The 18,745-nt window shown below is 46.2% G+C and overlaps 1 protein-coding gene across 2 annotated transcripts in view; it reads right to left on the bottom strand.

The window, feature by feature from the left end:
• Positions 1–3,631: 3,631 nt before the first annotated feature.
• The window catches only part of LOC134909153 (calcium-binding protein 39), a 99,026-nt gene continuing 83,912 nt past the window's right edge, over positions 3,632–18,745 (bottom strand). For both annotated transcript variants that reach the window (XM_063915660.1, XM_063915659.1), the window contains 5 exons: positions 13,741–13,909; positions 13,542–13,601; positions 13,216–13,281; positions 11,953–12,096; positions 3,632–5,843 (listed from right to left, as the gene is read on the bottom strand). In XM_063915660.1, coding sequence (XP_063771730.1) covers positions 5,655–5,843; positions 11,953–12,096; positions 13,216–13,281; positions 13,542–13,601; positions 13,741–13,909 — 628 coding nt within the window. In that variant the 3' untranslated portion in view covers positions 3,632–5,654. The remainder of the gene's footprint in view (positions 5,844–11,952; positions 12,097–13,215; positions 13,282–13,541; positions 13,602–13,740; positions 13,910–18,745) is intronic.

Raw genomic sequence — 18,745 nt, 5'->3', positions numbered from 1 at the left:
ACACACAGGGAATGCTCTGACTGAGGACAGGACCCCACAAAGTCCTTTGGAGAGAGAGAATGCCAGCACACACCAGAGCGCTATATAATGCAGAGATTAACACTATAACTGAGTGATTTTTCCCCCAATAGCTGCTTGTATAAACAATATTGCACCTAAATTTAGTGCCCCCCCCCCCTCTCTTTTTTACCCTTTGAGCCTGAAAACTACAGGGGAGAGCCTGGGGAGCTGTCTTCCAGTCTGCACTGTGAAGAGAAAATGGCGCCAGTGTGCTGAGGGAGATAGCTCCGCCCCTTTTCCGCTGACTTTTCTCCCGCTTTTTTATGGATTCTGGCAGGGGTATTTATCACATATATAGCCTCTGGGGCTATATATTGTGATATATTTGCCAGCCTAGTAAGTGGAACCGATTCCTTACCTTCTCCCCATGCTCCGGCCACAGCCTGGTAACGTCTGCTGGACCTGCTAGAACATCCGTCACAGACGCCCGCCGAGACAGCACTAATACCTGAAGGTAAGCGTTGTTGCGACCCGTGGAGAGTTGTTGGAGCGACTTTCTAGCATGCATTTAAGACGCTGTTAAGAAAGATCCCTCAAAACATAGTAAGACTATAAAAATAAAATAATAAAAGCTTAGGGCTGCTTTAACAGCAGCTCTGTGACCATGGTCCGGCTCCTGATGCACCAAACAAAAAACTGGTTTGACTGAGTCGGTGGACGGGATTATATGGAGGAGCCCGATGCATCCTGGGAGGCCAGAAAGCTTGTGACTATTTGGTGACATCTCCGCTGTCGCTCTGGCATATCCCAATGTTATCATGTGGATAACCTGTGGACCCAGCCGGAGAAAGCTGCCCAAGGTGGGTCTTGATTGACCACAGGTGCCACAGACTGACTGGAAGATGTATGACCCCCCAGCGCCTGAACCAGCAGCTAACACTTCCTCCACTGGTGAATCCGTGACGACAGCACTGCATGATGCAGGAGCGTCCGCGGATTTCCCACCCTGTGTAGCAGACATCATGTGGGATGTAGCCTTAGGATGTAATCGTACAATATAGCCAGACAAACAGAAAAAAACACAGCAAGTAATCCCGTTTTGTGACAGTTAAAACAGCACAAACCGAGGATATAAGTGGTGTGGGGTGACTTAAAAACACAGTGAGAAATATAAACAGTATACCCTGTGTAGCACTATATATTATGAGACTCTGACGCACCTAGTTCCCCAGGGTACAGAATATAGTGATAGCAAACGTGTGATACACAAGAGTGTAATCCACACAGCAGCTATAGGCACACTCAGTCACAGGTACAATGCAGGAATTATCACATATAACAATAAAACTGCACTGGACTAGTAATTACATATAGATATGCATGTATACAGATATAACAATGCACAGTAAACACTGGCTGTATATCACAGAATACTTGCACTAAATATTTAGATAGCAGTACACTTGTTCTTAACGAACACTTTCTAAAATGACATGTAGAATTTAAAGTGTCTGTAAATGCACAGCGCTGATGATACAGGCGGATTTTCAGAGGAGACCGTGCCCAGCAGTCCGGGAGATCAGCCCAGTTATGTAATGGTGCCAAAATCTCTTCAGGGAGTGAGGGAGGGAGAGATGCAGCTCCAGGGCAGGTACACCAGCAGCAGATGACGCCCAGAGCTGAGGGAGGGGCTACAGGTCAGCACCTTATCCCCTCTGCTGGACTTCACCACCGGGTACTGTGGAGCCTTTTGCAAATGGAGTCTAATAAATCCAACCTGTGCTCCTTGCCCTGGTGGATATAGTGGGGTCCCTGTGCGACAGTGTCCACGCCAGCGGCGAGGTCCGTCTGCTGGGGCCATGACCGGATCCCAATTTACCTTACCTCCCCCCTTCAAGTGCAGCCACGCGATCCTGGAGAATAACAGCAGCGGTGTTTCTGAATAAAACCGGTGTCTCTCCGCTGCAAGCACCCGGGAACCAGGCCGCGGGAGTATGCAGCATCACTGAGAGAGGTGATGAAGCCAGAGCACAGCATACCATAAAGACATAGAAATTGCTGAAGACCTTGAAGTCTAAAAAGCTCTTTTCAGGGCTGCCTAGCGCAGACCCACCTGTTAGTGACCTGCACTGCTGGCACCAATTTACAAACTGAGCTCCAGTGCCTGGAGGCGGGGCTATAGAGGAGGCGGTGCAGTGCATCCTGGGAACAGTCAAAGCTTTAGCCTGTTGGTGCCTCGGATCAAGATCCAACTCTACACCCCGATGTTATTCCCTGTGGAATACCAGTGTACCCCGCTGCAGAAATAATGAAGTTTTAAAATAAATTGAAGAAATCTCTCTGGAGCTCCAGAGTGTGCATCCTCTCCTGAGGGCACTTTTTTCTAAACTGCCTGTGGGAGTGGGTATAGAGGGGAGGAACCAGCACACCCAATGGAAGAAATGTAAAGTGCACTGGCTCCTTTGGACCCCGTCTATACCCATCGTACTATTGTGTCCCCAATATCCCTTATGGATGCTAGAGAAACAAGAACAACATGCTCCAACTGAATGTGGCACACATAAAATGTCTGAGGACATCCACATACAGTGCCGTGCATTGCTTCTTTCCATATAATGCCAGTAACTGACCGGAAATGATCATCTTTCATAAGGAACCAGGAACACTAATCACAAGAGGACAAAGTACAGGATTTGCTACGTTCACATTTATAAGCATTAGCGCTGTTATAAGTAACTGAAATGATCTGCTGACACAAGTCATTTAAATATTATAGAAAGTAGCATCCCGGTTTTGTTTCAGAGCACTCAGTGAAATTTTGGGGAACAGAAACTGAATCATGAAGAACGGCTACTTATTTACTGGTGAGTAATCCGCTCTACTTGTGCAACTCAAAGGAGTAAACAGATGTTATTGTGTAATCATTTAAAATAATTGTTATCAAGATGAGTATGTGTAACTACAGTAACTACAGGACAATTCATGTTGTTAGTAGACAAGTACCGTGGCAGTTCCGATTCATACTAACAGATGCCAATGTGATTTACTACAAAGGAGTAGACAAAGTGAAAACTGGTACTCGCACATAAGGCATTGGTGGCATTTAAGATCCGATTCAGAGCTGATCTCTGACATGCGGGTGGGAAGGAAGGGACGCCTAGCACAGGGCTAGTCCGCCCCGCATGTCAAGTCGCCCCCGGTCACAGAGGTGCGAAAGCTATGCACGGCGGCAATGCTCGCACCTGGAGAGTAGCTCCCTGCCTACGCAGTCTAGCTACCCGCCATGTTTTCGGTTGCAGCGGCTGCGTGTGACATCACGCGGCCGCCACGGCCCTTTGCAATGGTCCGGACAAGCATGCATTGTCCGGACCGAGCTCCCCCAACAGCGTTTTAACGCTGCTGGCATGCCCCCTCCAGCCTCTGCCTGTCAATCAGGCAGAGGCGATCTAAGCAGTGAGATGCCATTGCAGAGATCGGGTCTGAATTAGGCCCTTAGTGTGTAAGTGCTGATGTAGCTGTAACAAGTACACAGTCTGCATATTTGCCTTGCATGTATAGACTGTTAAACCAATGCCCTCATGCAACAACACCCCAACAGTCAGTACGGTTACAAGAAACATCACTACACTCCTTTGCTGTACAGTTTATTTATTTTCTTTATGAATAAGAGGCCAAAAACGTATGTACACAGAGAATCCAAAGAAACCCAAAGCAAATCTGCATGAAGTGCAGCGTTTCCCCTTTACCTGAGGCTTTGGTTTCAGCATTCTCCAGAGGAGATCTGGGGGAGGGGGGGGCATCAAGACAATCACAGCGACAGTGATTACTTGGTGTGCACAGTCCCAGCTACATGCACCTGGCATCGAATTCCTCATTTTATGCAGGAACAACTGATGTTTTGTCAAGTCTCCTATTTAAAGCGGTTCTAGAACTTGGCGTGTTCTTTGTCCAGGTGGCTTAATACTTTGATTACAATAACACGTATTGCAAGCTTAGGAGATAGACAGGAATATTAGAATACTCGGCTGCACTCCACACCCAGACACTCTGCATTAAAACTCTTTGCTGTAGACACCCATACCCATGCATCATTCCCCATGGCACACGTCCACCATAACCTACATCTGCAAACCTATGGCCACATTAAACCACTCAAGACCAAGTGACTTCTCATAAATGCACAAACTCTCCAACACTATGTGCACAGCTTTGGCAGACCAGACATTGGCAGTCATGCAGGGCCAACTACACACTCCTAGTTGCAGTGTGTCCTATAGTGAAAGAGGGATGTGTGCCATACTGAGTTTGTGTGCTCAAGGTGAATCAATAAGTCACACATGGCCTTCCAGCCAGCTGCCTGAGGATCTCTCAGAACTGAGTGTTAGAGAAGCAAAGCCCATGTTAAAGCAGCATGTTATGTTCAAACGTGAAAGTGTGACAAACCAAGCCTGTCCGAGCATGGCCACACTAAGCTTCACATCAGTGAGCAACACCAAACCACAACTGGTGACTTCCAGTCTAAATCCCCCCTAGGTTATGTACAAATTGGGATTGTAGCATGTGTTTTGATATGGTATGTTCCAAAACAGGCACACAATAAAAGATATTTAGAACAGTGTTTCAATCATGCGTTCTGCACCAAGTCATTAGTACATAGCACTGGTTACGATCTGATAAATGCATCGAGCCAAGGACATAAGATGCTGCTAGTCCTCTAAACCTCCTTATACGTCTACTAAACTAAACACTCTGCCGAGGAAAGCAATAAAAAAAGCAACTGAAAGGCATATATAATGAATGTACACTCATCTTTACATATAAAGCCCTCTGCAGTAAGCTCATCCCAAGCCATACTTTTAAAATACACATTGACTGCATACCCAACCATCCATTCCTCTCAATCCCCTACGGAGCAATCCACACCGTTCCCCAGCATTACACATAAAAGCACTGCACTGTTGCATTTTATTGGTTGTTTCGGTTTGAAATCAAGGCATATTGTTGTTTTAAAACTAAGGTACCAGGCTATGCACAGATCAAATTTTGTGCTCAATTTTTTTTTTTTTCCAACAAGTTTATGTGCAAATATGCTGATGGGTACCAGATTTTCCTGTTGACAATTTTGTTTTCCCTGCAAGCATGCAATGCGTTGCGATGCAATAACAAAAAATAAAAAATAATTAAAAATAAAAAAAGGAGAGAAAATATTAACTACATATATGCCATCTTATCCAAAACCCAGATTAGTAACTATACACTCGCTCGAGATTTTTAAGACCTTTCTTCTGTTTCGATTAACTTTTCTGCCCTGACACTGTGATAATGAGCGAGTCTCAATCCCGTGTTGATGCAACATGGAGGAAAGAAGGGGGAGACAAATCCATCTCTATAAAGGTGCAAGGGAGAAAAGAAAGAACATAAGGTAGTTATGCATTTTATCTTTTAGCCTCTGAGCTGCAAAATGATAGAGCAGCACCCAGGTTCTTCCATTCAGGGAATCTGTTACACTCAGACTAAAAATTCAAATGCAATGGAATAAGGTGAAACTGTTCGGGGTAGAAGTGAGCACGTTGCTTGCAAAGTCCACGGGATGCTGAATACTCTCGCAGCAAATGCTGGGTTTGGGCTCCTTCCTCCCCCTCCCCCCTTCCACTTCAGGCCTCTTGCTGTGCGGGTCTCTTCAGGTCCCGAATCTGTTTCACTAGGTAGGTTTTCTCATCGTTAAATTGCTCGTCCTCAGTGCGGTCATTCTGGAACTTGCTGAGGAATTCAATGAGTTTGCTCTGGTTCTTGAGAAGGATATCCAGTACAGGCTGCGTTTTGTTCGGGTTGGCTACAAATACCTGTAGATTAAAGGATGGTAGAAGAAAAACATGAGATCTCATTCCAGTAAAATGGAAACAATGTGACAAAGATCTGAACTGTTTTGCTGACCCAGTTATTTACTTTGTAATAGAAAAATCATTGGTCAGATTAAGAAGAGGAACCACTTCTGAAAATGTTCATAAAAGTAGGGACAAAGGCCAGTATTCAATTCTATTCACCCCCTTCCATACCCGTTGTGGTTCTGCTGATGGGCGTGGTATCATCATTTCAGCTGGGTTAGCGAGACACACAACCCTTTATGCAGCTAAACTGGATAACTATGGGCGCGATAACTGGGATCACTTTAGAAAGGAGATTGGCTGGTATTCAAATGATATATCATGCCCAAAGTGTTTTACATTACTACGTCCTCTCATCTGACATATTAAAATAACAATATAGTGGATGTGTAGAATTACTATTTGTCCATATTACCCGTACAGATCAAAAATGTTGTCCCTCCTGTCATACATAAATTATATTCCAGTTCCGTCTGGTAACACATCATCACATCTCAGTTCCATCTCTCTGGTAAAGCACCATCACACCCCAGTTCCATCCATTCAGTAACGCACCGTGACATCCCACTTCCATCCATCCAATAACGCACCATCGCAACCCAGTTCCACCCCTCTGGTCGTAAATATACGTTATGGTAAGAACTTACCGTTGATAACGGTATTTCTCCTAGGTCCACAGGATAACATTGGGATATGATGGAGCGACAGCGGATTGGTACCAAACGATCACAATTTTTCAGGCCTCCCAGGATGCAACGGGCTCGTCCATATATCCCCGCCCACTGGCTCAGTCAAATCAGTTGTATTCCAAAGCATTTAGGCAGGAGCATTATGTAGAACCCTATTCAGGCGAGAAGACCACACATGCACACCCTTCCACGCAAGAGGAAAGAGGTTAGTGAGTATAAAGATTCTCAAATCAGGTGCGTCAGGGTGGGATGATCCCTGTGGAAACCTGTGGACATAGGAGAAATACCGTTATCAACGGTGAGTTCTTACCATAACGTATATTTCTTCGGCAGGGTCCACAGGTTATCCACAGGATAACATTGGGACTTCCCAAAGCAATTTCTAGTGGTGGGGACGCTCCTGATTAGACAGGAGAACCTTTCGCCCAAATTCAGCATCATGAGAGGCAAAAGTGTCCAAGGCATAATGTCTAATGAATGTGTTAATGGAAGACCATGTGGCTGCCTTACATATCTGTTCTGCTGAAGCACCATATTGTGCTGCCCATGAAGGACCTACCTTACGTGTAGAGTGAGCAGAGACATTAGCCAGAACAGGGAGATCAGCTCGAGAATATGCTTCTGAAATAGTCATTCGAAGCCATCTTGCTAGCGTCTATTTAGTCGCAGGCCATCCCCTCTTGTGAAATCCATAGAGAACGGAGAGAGAATCTGTCTTTCTGATGGCACTGGTAGGACCCACGTATAATCTTAATGCACGGACTACCGCCAGCGACGCTTCTCCCGCAGAAAGTCCCGATACCTGAAAAGCCGGAACTACAATTTCTTTGTTAAGGTGAAACTTAGAGACCACCTTAGGAAGATAACCAGACTTAGTTCTGAGAACTGCTTTATCTGGATAAAAAACAAAAATCAGAAAAGGAGACTTACATGACAGCGCGACAGCGAACCTAAATCTGACACTCTTCTAGCTGATGTCATAGTCAGTAGAAAGAGTACTTTAGCTGTCAACCATTTAAGATCCACTTTTTTTAAGTGGTTCAAACTGAGCCCCTTGAAGGGCTTTGAGGACCAGACTTAAATCCCAAGGTACTGCAGGAGAAACAAAGGGTGGTTGAATGTGCAGCATTCTCTGGAAAAAAGTACGCACATCCTGTAAAGTGGCAATTTTCTTTTGAAACCATACAGTCAATGCTGATACTTGAAATCTCAAGGAGGCCACCTTCAACCCCTTATCCATTCCTGCCTGAAGGATTTTGGATCCATACTTCTTTAACTGCACCAATGAATATAGGCTTGCCATATTCGGTGATAAATGCGAGCTGAGGAGGGTTTCCATGCTCTGAGCATAGTTTGAATTACCTGTTGTGAAAAACCTCTTGACTTCAGGATAGAGGTTTCAACCACCACGCCGTCAAAGACAGACGATCCAGATGCCTATGATAACAAGGACCCTGAATCAGTAGATCTGGACGTTGAGGGAGCAGAATTGGAGCATCCAATGACATCCTCTTCAGATCTATGTACCAATGCCTTCTGGGCCAAGCCGGTGCTATTAGCATCACGGCACCCTTTGCTTGCTTTATTTTTCTCATCACCCTGGGTAGCAGGGAGATTGGAGGAAACAGATATGCCAGGTGAAAATCCCATTTCACCGATAATGCGTCCACAAGGATCGCTCCGGGATCCTTTGTTCTTAACCCGTATGAACTTTGTTGTTCAGACGGGATGCCATGAGATCCATCTCTGGCAACCCCCACTTGTCTATCAGAGTCTGAAAGACTTCCGGGTGTAGAGACCATTTGCCTGCTTGAATGGTGTGTCGACTCAGAAAATCCGCTTCCCAGTTTAGGACTCCTGGAACAAACACTGCGGACAATGCTGGAAGATGGAGTTCTGCCCACTTTAGTATGTGACTTACCGCCTTCATTGCTTTTTTGCTGCGAGTTCCTCCCTGATGGTTGAGGTACGCTACTGCTGTTGCATTGTCCTAGCGGATCTGGACTGGTTTTCCTTGCAGAATGTCCTTTGCCTGAACCAGTGCCATGTATATGGCCCGGAGCTCCAATAAGTTTATTGGCGGGCGACTTTCTTCTGTGGTCCATTGTCCCTGGAACCATAATCTTTAGGACACTGCTCCCCAGCCCTGTAGACTGGCATCCGTTGTCAGGATCTCATAATCTGATATCCAAAAGGGTCTCCCAATGTCTAGATGGGATGTCTGTAGCCACCAGGCTAATTACCTTTTTACCTTTACTGGAAGTATCATTCTTTGTTTCTTTATTATTTCTGTACTGCTTCTTGCAGAGCTCTTGCCTTCGCCTCTATATGAGATGGGCTGGTGCAAAAAAACCTTCGAGGAGGCTGCTTCTTGAAAGGAAAAACATAACCCAGAGATACCACTTCTTGTACCCAAGCATCTGTTGTCAATTGCTGCCATATTTGTGCAAACTGAAGAAGTCGGCCCCATACCTTGGGGTCCCCCAGGTGGAGGCCTGCACCATCAGGCTGATGGTTTCTGTTCTGGTTTGAAAGCTGGCCCTCTGGTGGCCCATTGCTTCTTTGCTTTACCAGACTTATTGTACTGGGTCTGTTTAGAATCATTTTTGCCTTTCGTTTTACCTTGCCACCGAAATGGACGAAACCCTGAACCTCTAGGCCTAGGGTTATAGCTGGCAGGAAACCTGACCTTCTTGGATTCGGCTTCCGACTCCAGAATATCTGTCAATTCCTTACCAAACAGGATATTCCCAACAAAAGGCAAAGCTTCCAGAACCTTCTTGGATTCTGAATCAGTTTTCCATGTACGTAGCCAAATTGCTCTGCAAGCAGCTACCGTTAAGGCTGACACTTTGGAAACAATTGTACCCATATCCATTGCTACTTCTTCTAGGAATAGTGCAGCCTGTTTCATATGAACTATATGGGTTTCCTGCTCCCTAGTAGGTGCTGAAAGCCCGTTTTCCAGTTCATCAGCCCATTCAACTACCGCTTTTGCCATCCAGGCTGAGGCCATAGCTGGCCTTATGACTGCCCCTGACAGAGAAAAAATGTTTTTCAAAAAACCATCCACTCTTCTGTCTGTGACATCATTTAATGATGTTGATGGTAACGGCAAAATAGATTTTCGCACTAATCGAATGACGTGCGTATCTACCTTAGGAGGCACTTCTCTTTTTAAACAGTCCCCAGTTGGAAAAGGGTATGGGAATCCCATTTTTTTAGAATTCTATATTTTTTTTTGGGTGTAGCCCAAGCTTCCTCCATAATTTCCGTCATTTCTTCTGAACCTGGAAACTCAACCCTAACTGTTTTGGGACGTTTAAACACAGGTGCTTTAGTTTTTATTATTGGCTCTGCTGAATCCTCTAGAGACAGAATAGCCTTCATTGCTCCAATTAACTCAGCTATATCCTCTGAGCTGAAACCTTCTACCTGTTCTTCATATGGTGAAGTAGAGTAAATGGAGTTATCCTCATCTGATGTATCATCCTGTGTGGCCTGTGAATTTAATGATATATTTACCCTTGGTTTTTCAGCTTGTTGATTTGTAGAAGCTGTTGGGGCTATACCATAAGACGGGAGCTGCATGTATGGGTTAATAGTATACCCTATTCCTGAGGTTGAAGCTGTAGGGACCAACCTGTCAGCTATACTGGCTAGAGTTTGTGCAAACATAGACCAAGGTTGATCTATTTGTCGTTGAACAGGGATCTGCCTTGCAATCTGCTGAAACGCAAAACAATTTGCACATAACCCATCATGTGCCAGATGCTGAGCTGATAACCCCACAGGATAAACATGTTATAAGTGTTGGCGTTACTGTTAATGTAACCTCATCACCTTTGCCGCTCTTAGACATGATAAATAATCAGCTTTACACAGTATACTACACAATCTGTTACTGTGATCACTTTACTTGTATTGAAGTGATCTCAATCTGAGCCCAACCCAAGCACCAGCATTGAGGCTCAGAACGGACACTGACAAACATATATAAAGTCAGCAATAACACTAGCAGTCAGTCACATGTTATATATTAGTCATTTGAGCATATTTATCAACTACGAACACGTTTCAAGTATGTAGGAGTACATTTACTGAATTCTGTTCTATACAGTTTATTTAGCGTATTTAGACGCATTTGCGAATAAAACCACAGTAATGTACACAGAATCATATGCAATAGGCACTAAAGTTAACTATTCATACTAACAAAAAGTAGATAGAATTTTAGTGCTGTAAAACCCTTACTCCGTAGAGCGGGATACAGGGAGACTCACACCACTTCCACGATCGATCAATACGTTTGCGAACGCTGAGTGGATCCAGACGCTACTAGTGTACACTGCCGCTCCGGCACTTTTTAGTGAACATAGACGCTCAGCGACCCTCTCTCTAGCGGTAACACTTAGTGTACACGGACGCAGCGGCCTATGCTGCGACAGAGTCACCTCGTGGCAGCGTCTGAGACGGAAGTGAGGCAATCAGCTCATGGCGGGAGACCGACGGAAACTGGTCGTGAACTGGACCAACCCTAGGGATCGCAGCCTTAAACTAATCCTGGTGCTTACTGATTTCTAAGGCCTAGCGCTGGAGCACCCGTGGTGGCGGCGCACCAGCTACTGTTTGGTAGTCTCCTCCCAAACAGTGCGGCTGTGTCCGTATTCCCCTTCTAAGCGGAACTGATGCCTTACCTTCTCCCCGTGCTCCGGCCACAGCCTGGTGACGTCTGCTTGGACCTGCTAGTATATCAGACACAGACCCCCGTCGAGACAGCACTACCGTGGGTAAGCGTTGTTGCGACCCGGCGGAGAGTTGTTGGAGCGACTCTTTCCAATATGCGTGTAAGACGCTGTTAGTAAAGATCACTCAAAACAATGTCGTAAGTCTATAAAAATAAAATAAAAAAGCTTAGGCCTGCCAAACACAGCAGCCCTGTGACCATGGTCCGACTCCTGCCGTACCAAACAAAAAACTGATTTGACTGAGCCAGTGGGTGGGTATATGTGGACGAGCCCGTTGCATCCTGGGAGGCCTGAAAGCTTGTGATCGTTTGGTACCAATCCGCTGTCGCTCCATCATTTCCCAATGTTATCCTGTGGATAACCTGTGGACCCTGCCGGAGAAATACAAATTCAGAATGGGTTCTAGCTCTGCATTCGCACATTTGAGCTCATTTTCTCAGTATATGGAGAGCAAATTCACAGAAGTGCTGCACAAAGGGGGATATTGTTGAACTCTACATCTGCCCCAAAGTGTTTTACATTACAAAGCCATTTCACCGTACATAATAAAATAACAGAATACAGAGGAATGTGCAAAATAACTATCTGAATCTCCCATATAGATCAATAATATTGTCCCTACTTCAGCACCTTAAATACATGGAAAGCTTCAAATTGAATGTTGCGGCTCTTATCTCGCAGCAGATTCATCATCAGCTTGAGGTTCTCGGGTTTACTGATATACTTTGTCATGATGGTAAAGTTGTGTCGGTCCAACAAAAGTTCGCCAAGTAGCTGCAGAGAGAAACAAAGGAGAGAAAGTGGAAGAAGTGAAAAGAGAGCGAGGAGGGTGAGAGATGTTAAATGATTATAAGTACAGCAGAGAAATGGAAGAAGAAATAAGATATTTTAAATAAGGGTTATTTTACCATACTGCATAAATTCTACACAGGAACTTAAGAAAAACTAAATGAAAATAAAAATAAACACCAAAAATGTTGTATATTGTTTATCAGTGGTAGGAAACATAACCACCATAGGGGGTATATTCAATTAAGGTCAAAACTGCCGCCTTGTCGAAAAGACAGCAGTTTTTGACTTTTTCAGGTCAGAAGGGGTTCCGACCTATTCAGTCCCCAGCTTTTTTATTCGACAAGTCGGGGAATTCGACTTGTCGAATAGTACGTGAATCGGCGGTATAGCTGCCGATTCAAGTGCTTCTGAGGGAAACGGGGGCCAAATTCGACAGGTTTTGGCCCCGTTTACAACCATCTCAGTCAGACTTTAAAAAAAAATGTTGGACTGAGATGAGGGACCCGAGGAGGAGGAGAGGGGGAAGAGCCGCAGGCAAACGGGGGACAACAGCACTGCAGGACGATGTGGCACAGCCGCCACTCATGGCAGCGTCCACCCGGCTCCAGCAAGTGAGGTCCCGCTTGCTGAAGCCGGGTGGACGCTACCGTGAGGTCTGGCGGCTGTGCCACGTCCTGCAGCGCTGCTGTTCCCCGTCTCCCCCCTCTCCGGTCCCTCATCTTAATTCGACTTTTTTAAAGTCGAATTGAGATGGGCATTGAAAAGCCCTTGTCGGATCCAATCCGACTAATGCATGTCGGAATGGATCCGACCTCAATTGAATATACCCCATAGCCTCCTAAATGGCCTTGGTGTCACAGAAGTATCTGATCACTGATCAGACCAACAGCAAGAAATGTTCATTCAGCCCAGATAAAGGAAAACTACAACTGGCCAATCATGTTACGGAGCAGATTATACAATCTAGAAACAGACTAACATGCTACATATACTTTGGATATGTAATGGCCCTACCTATTGCTCCCCACCCCACATCGTCATCTACATTGTTTAGTAATCTAACAAAACTGCTTCACTTGTGAACAGAACATTTAAAATTACCTTCAATGACTGTCTCTTTGTAACATAGTTTTCGGAATGCAGCAACTTCTCGTATTCACTAAAGAACTGAAACAAAAGGTAAGATTTTTAGCAACTCTCCGTGGGGTGCAGTACATATATAAAGAACATGCTTTGGAGGTCCCCAACATTATGCAGTAAGTGGAAGTGTGCAGCAAACAACATACAGAGTTGGTACAAAGCACAAAGACAGAATATATATGTGTGCAGAATAAAACTGAAGTATAATATAAGCAAGGAGAGTACCACAGAGTTTGGTATACATCTGCAAAATAAAGCAAAGCGCGATTACTCTCTGTGCGTCTTACCCGGTCATAATGCTGCTCAAGAAATTCAGCACTTAGGAGCTTGTGTCTAGTCAACAGGTCCTGGCAGAAAACAAAACACAGTAAATCAGAGTGAAAAGCAGAAATCAGCATGGTGACCGCCATATATGTGCAGCAAGACTTCAAGTTTGATCAAGAATGTCATTTCATTTAACTACTTGTAATCCATGGTTGCTTTTACCTTAAATGTAGCAAAGGCATCTGATGCAATATCGAACGTTGACATCTCCACATATCGGAAGAAGTCATAAAACTGCTCGGACCACAAAATAATCTTGGCAAGTGGCTCGTGCCTGATACATTCTCGCAGCATGATCCCACAGTTCAAAGCGATTTCTGGGGACTCATACCTGGGGATGCCATAACATCTATTTAGAAATTTGATAGCCAGAAAAACAGAACTCAGACTCAAGTACTATATGAGATAATAAGATTTTACTCACCGGTAAATCTATTTCTCGTAGTCCGTAGTGGATGCTGGGACTCCGTAAGGACCATGGGGAATAGCGGCTCCGCAGGAGACTGGGCACAACTAAAGAAAGCTTTAGGACTACCTGGTGTGCACTGGCTCCTCTCAGTAAGACCCTCCTCCAGACCTCAGTTAGGATACTGTGCCCGGAAGAGCTGACACAAATAGGAAGGATTTTGAATCCCGGGTAAGACTCATACCAGCCACACCAATCACACCATATTACTCGTGATACTATACCCAGTTAACAGTATGAAATATAACTGAGCCTCTCAACAGATGGCTCAACAATAACCCTTTAGTTAGGCAATAACTATAAACAAGTATTGCAGACAATCCGCACTTGGGATGGGCGCCCAGCATCCACTACGGACTACGAGAAATAGATTTACCGGTGAGTAAAATCTTATTTTCTCTGACGTCCTAAGTGGATGCTGGGACTCCGTAAGGACCATGGGGATTATACCAAAGCTCCCAAACGGGCGGGAGAGTGCGGATGACTCTGCAGCACCGAATGAGCAAACTCTAGGTCCTCCTCAGCCAGGGTATCAAACTTGTAGACTGTTGCAAAAATGTTTGAACCCGACCAAGTAACAGCTCGGCAAAGTTGTAAAGCCGAGACCCCTCGGGCAGCCGCCCAAGCAGAGCCCACTTTCCTCGTGGAATGGGCTTTTACAGATTTAGGGTGCGGCAGTCCAGCCGCAGCATGTGCAAGTTGAATCGTGCTACAGATCCAGCGAGCAATAGTCTGCTTAGAAGCAGGAGCACCCAGCTTGTTGGGTGCATACAGGATAAATAGCGAGTCAGTTTTCCTGACTCCAGCCGTCCTGGAAACATACTTTTCAGGGCCCTGACTACGTCCAGTAACTTGGAATCCTCCAAGTCCCAAGTAGCCGCAGGCACCACAATAGGTTGGTTCACATGAAAAACTGATACCACCTTAGGAAGGAATTGGGAACGAGTCCTCAATTCCGCCTTATCCATATAAAATACAGATAAGGGCTTTTGTATGACAATGCGGCAAATTCTGATACACGCCTGGCCGACGCCACGGCCCACAGCATGACCACTTTCCACGTGAGGTATTGTAGCTCCACGGATTTAAGTGGCTCAACCCAATGCGGCTTCAGGAAATCCAACACCACGTTGAGATCCCACGGTGCCACTTGAGGCACAAACGGGGGCTGACTATGCAGCACTCCCTTAACAAAAGTCTGAACTTCAGGCAGTGAAGCCAGTTCTATTTTGGAAGAAAATCGATAGAGCCGAAATCTGGACCTTCATGGAACCCAATTTTAGGCCCATAGTCACCTCTGACTGTAGGAAGTGCAGAAATCGACCTAGCTGAAATTTCTCCTTTGGGGCCTTCCTGGCCTCACAGCACGCAACATATTTCCACCATGTGCGGTGATAATGGTTTGCGTTCACTTCTTTCCTAGCTTTAAATAGCGTAGGGATAACTTCCTCCGGAATGCCCTTTTCCTTCAGGATCCGGCGTTCAACCGCCATGCCGTCAAACGCAGCCGCGGTACGTCTTGGAACAGACAGGCCCCCTGCTGCAGCAGGTCCTGTCTGAGCGGCAGAGGCCATGGGTCCTCTGAGATCATTTCTTGGAGTTCTGGTTACCAAGCTCTTATTGGCCAACCCGGAACAATGAGTATAGTTCTTACTCCTCTCCTTCTTATTATTCTCATTACCCTGGGTAAGAGAGGCAGAGAAGGGAACACATACACCGACTGGTACACCCACGGTGTTACCAGAGCGTCCACAGCTATCGCCTGAGGGTCCCTTGACCTGGCGCAATCTCTTTGTAGCTTTTTGTTGAGGCGGGACGCCATCATGTCCACCTGTGGCCTTTCCCAACGGTGTACAATCATTTGGAAAACTTCTGGATGAAGTCCCCACTCTCCCGGGTGGAGGTCGTGTCTTCTGAGAAAGTCTGCTTCTCAGTTGTCCACTCCGGGAATGAACACTGCTGACAGTGCTAACACATGATTTTCCGCCCATCGGAGAATCCTTGTGGCTTCTGCCATCGCCATCCTGCTTCTTGTGCCGCCCTGTCGGTTTACATGAGCGACCGCCGTGATGTTGTCTGACTGGATCAGCACCGGCCGGTGTTGAAGCAGGGGTCTAGCCTGACTTAGGGCATTGTAAATGGCCCTTAGTTCCAGAATATTTATGTGTAGGGAAGTCTCCTGACTTGTCCATAGCCTTGGAAGTTTCTTCCTTGTGTGACTGCCCCCCAGCCTCGAAGGCTGGCATCCGTGGTCACCAGGACCCAGTCCTGTATGCCGAATCTGCGGCCCCCTAGAAGATGAGCACTCTGCAGCCACCACAACAGCGACACCCTGGCCCTTGGAGACAGGGTTATCCGCCGATGCATCTGAAGATGCGACCCGGACCACTTGTCCAACAGATCTCACTGGAAAATCCTTGCATGGGACCTGGCGAATGGAATTTCTTCGTAAGAAGCTACCATCCTTCCCAGGGCTCGCATGCATTGATGCACCGACACCTGTATACGTATTAGGAGGTCTCTGTCTAGAGACGACAACTCCTTGGACTTCTCCTCCGGGAGAAACCCTTTTTATCCTGTTCTGTGTCCAGAACCCTACCCAGGAACAGTAGACGCGTCGTAGGAACCAGCTGCGACTTTGGAATATTCAGAATCCAGCCGTGCTGTTGTAGCACTTCCCGAGATAGTGCTACTCCGCCGAACAACTGCTCCCTGGACCTCGCCTTTATAAGGAGATCGTCCAAGTACGGGATAATTATTTCGGCCATTAACTTGGTAAATACCTCGGTGCCGGGGACAGACCAACGACGTCTGGAATTGATAATGACAATCCTGTACCACAATTTTGAGGTACTCCTGGTGAAGAGGGTAAATAGGGACATGCAGGTAAGCATCCTTGATGTCCAGTGATACCCTGAAATTCTCCAGGCTTGCAATAATCGCGCTGAGCGATTCCATTTTGAACTTGAACCTTCGTATATAAGTGTTCAAGGCTTTCAATTTTAGAATGGGTCTCACCGAACAGTCTGGTTTCGGTACCACAACATTTTGAAATAGTAACCCCGGCCTTGTTGAAGGAGGGGTACCTTGATTTCACCTGCTGGAAGTACAGCTTGTGAATTGCCGCCAGTACTACCTTTCTCCGAGGGAAGCAGGCAAGGCTGATGTGAGGTAACGGCGAGGGGGAGTCGCCTCGAACTCCAGCCTGTATCCCTGTGATACTATTTGCAGAACCTATGGATCCACCTGTGGGCAAGCCCACTGGTCCCTGAAGTTCCCGAGACGCGCCCTTACCGCACCTGTCTCCACCTGTGGAGCCCCAACGTCATGCGGTGGACTCAGAGGAAGCGGGGGAAGATTTTTGATCCTGGGAACTGGCTGCTGGTGCAGCTTTTTCCTTCTTCCCTTGTCTCTGTGCAGAAAGGAAGCGCCTTTGACCCGCTTGCTTTTCTGAAGCCGAAAGGACTGTACCTGAAAATACAGTGCTTTCTTAGGCTGTGAGGAAACCTGAGGTAAAAAATTTTCTTCCCAGCTGTTGCTGTGGATACGAGGTCCCAGAGACCATCCCCAAACAATTCCTCACCCTTATAAGGCAGAATCTCCATGTGCCTTTTATAGGCAGCATCACCTGTCCACTGCCGGGTTTCTAATACCCTCCTGGCAGAATGGACATTGCATTAATTCTGGATGCCAGCCGGCAAATATCCCTCTGTGCATACTTTATATCTAAGACGACGTCTTTAATATGCTCTATGTTAGCAAACTATTATCCCTGTCTTAGAGTATTAATATTATCTGACTGGGTATCAGACCACGCTGCAGCAGCACTATTTATGCTGAGGCAATTGCAGGTCTCAGTATATAACCTGAGTGTGTATATACAGACTTCAGGATAGCCTCCTGCTTTTTATCAGCAGGCTCCTTCAAGGTGGGCGTATCCTAAGACGGCAGTGCCACCTTTTTTGACAAACGTGTGAGCGCCTTATCCACCCTAAGGGATATCTCCCAACGTGACCCATCCTCTGGCGGGAAAGGGTACGCCATCAGTAACTTTTTAGAAATTACCAGTTTCTTATCGGGGGAACCCACGCTACTTTACACACTTCATTCATCTGATGGGGGAACAAAACACTGGCTGCTTTTTCTCCCCAAAAATAAAACCCCTTTTATGTGGTACTTGGGTTCATGTCAGAAATGCGTAACACATTTTTCATTGCCGAGATCATGTAACAGATGCTCCTAGTGGATTGTGTATATGTCTCAACCTCGTCGACACTGGAGTCAGACTCCGTGTCGACATCTGTGTCTGCCATCTGAGGTAACGGGCGCTTTTTTGAGCCCCTGATGGCCTTTGAGACGCCTGGGCAGGCGCTGGCTGAGAAGCCGGCTGTCCCACAGCTGTTTTACGTCATCCAGCCTTCTATGTAAGGAGTTGACATTGTCGGTTAATACCTTCCACCTATCCATCCACTCTGGTGTCGGCCCCACAGGGGGCGACATCCCATTTATCGGCCTCTGCTCCACCTCCACGTAACCTTCCTCATCCCACATGTCGACACAGCCGTACCGACACACAGCACACACACAGGGAATGCTCTGACTGAGGACAGGACCCCACAAAGTCCTTTGGGGAGACAGAGAGAGAGTATGCCAGCACACACCAGAGCGCTATATAATGCAGGGATTAACACTATAACTGAG

This window comes from Pseudophryne corroboree, chromosome 4 (genome assembly GCF_028390025.1).
Source record: "Pseudophryne corroboree isolate aPseCor3 chromosome 4, aPseCor3.hap2, whole genome shotgun sequence".
NCBI classification, from domain to species: domain Eukaryota; kingdom Metazoa; phylum Chordata; class Amphibia; order Anura; family Myobatrachidae; genus Pseudophryne; species Pseudophryne corroboree.
The sequence above is the reverse complement of the archived record's forward strand: the minus strand, read 5'-3'. Positions and strand labels throughout refer to the sequence as shown.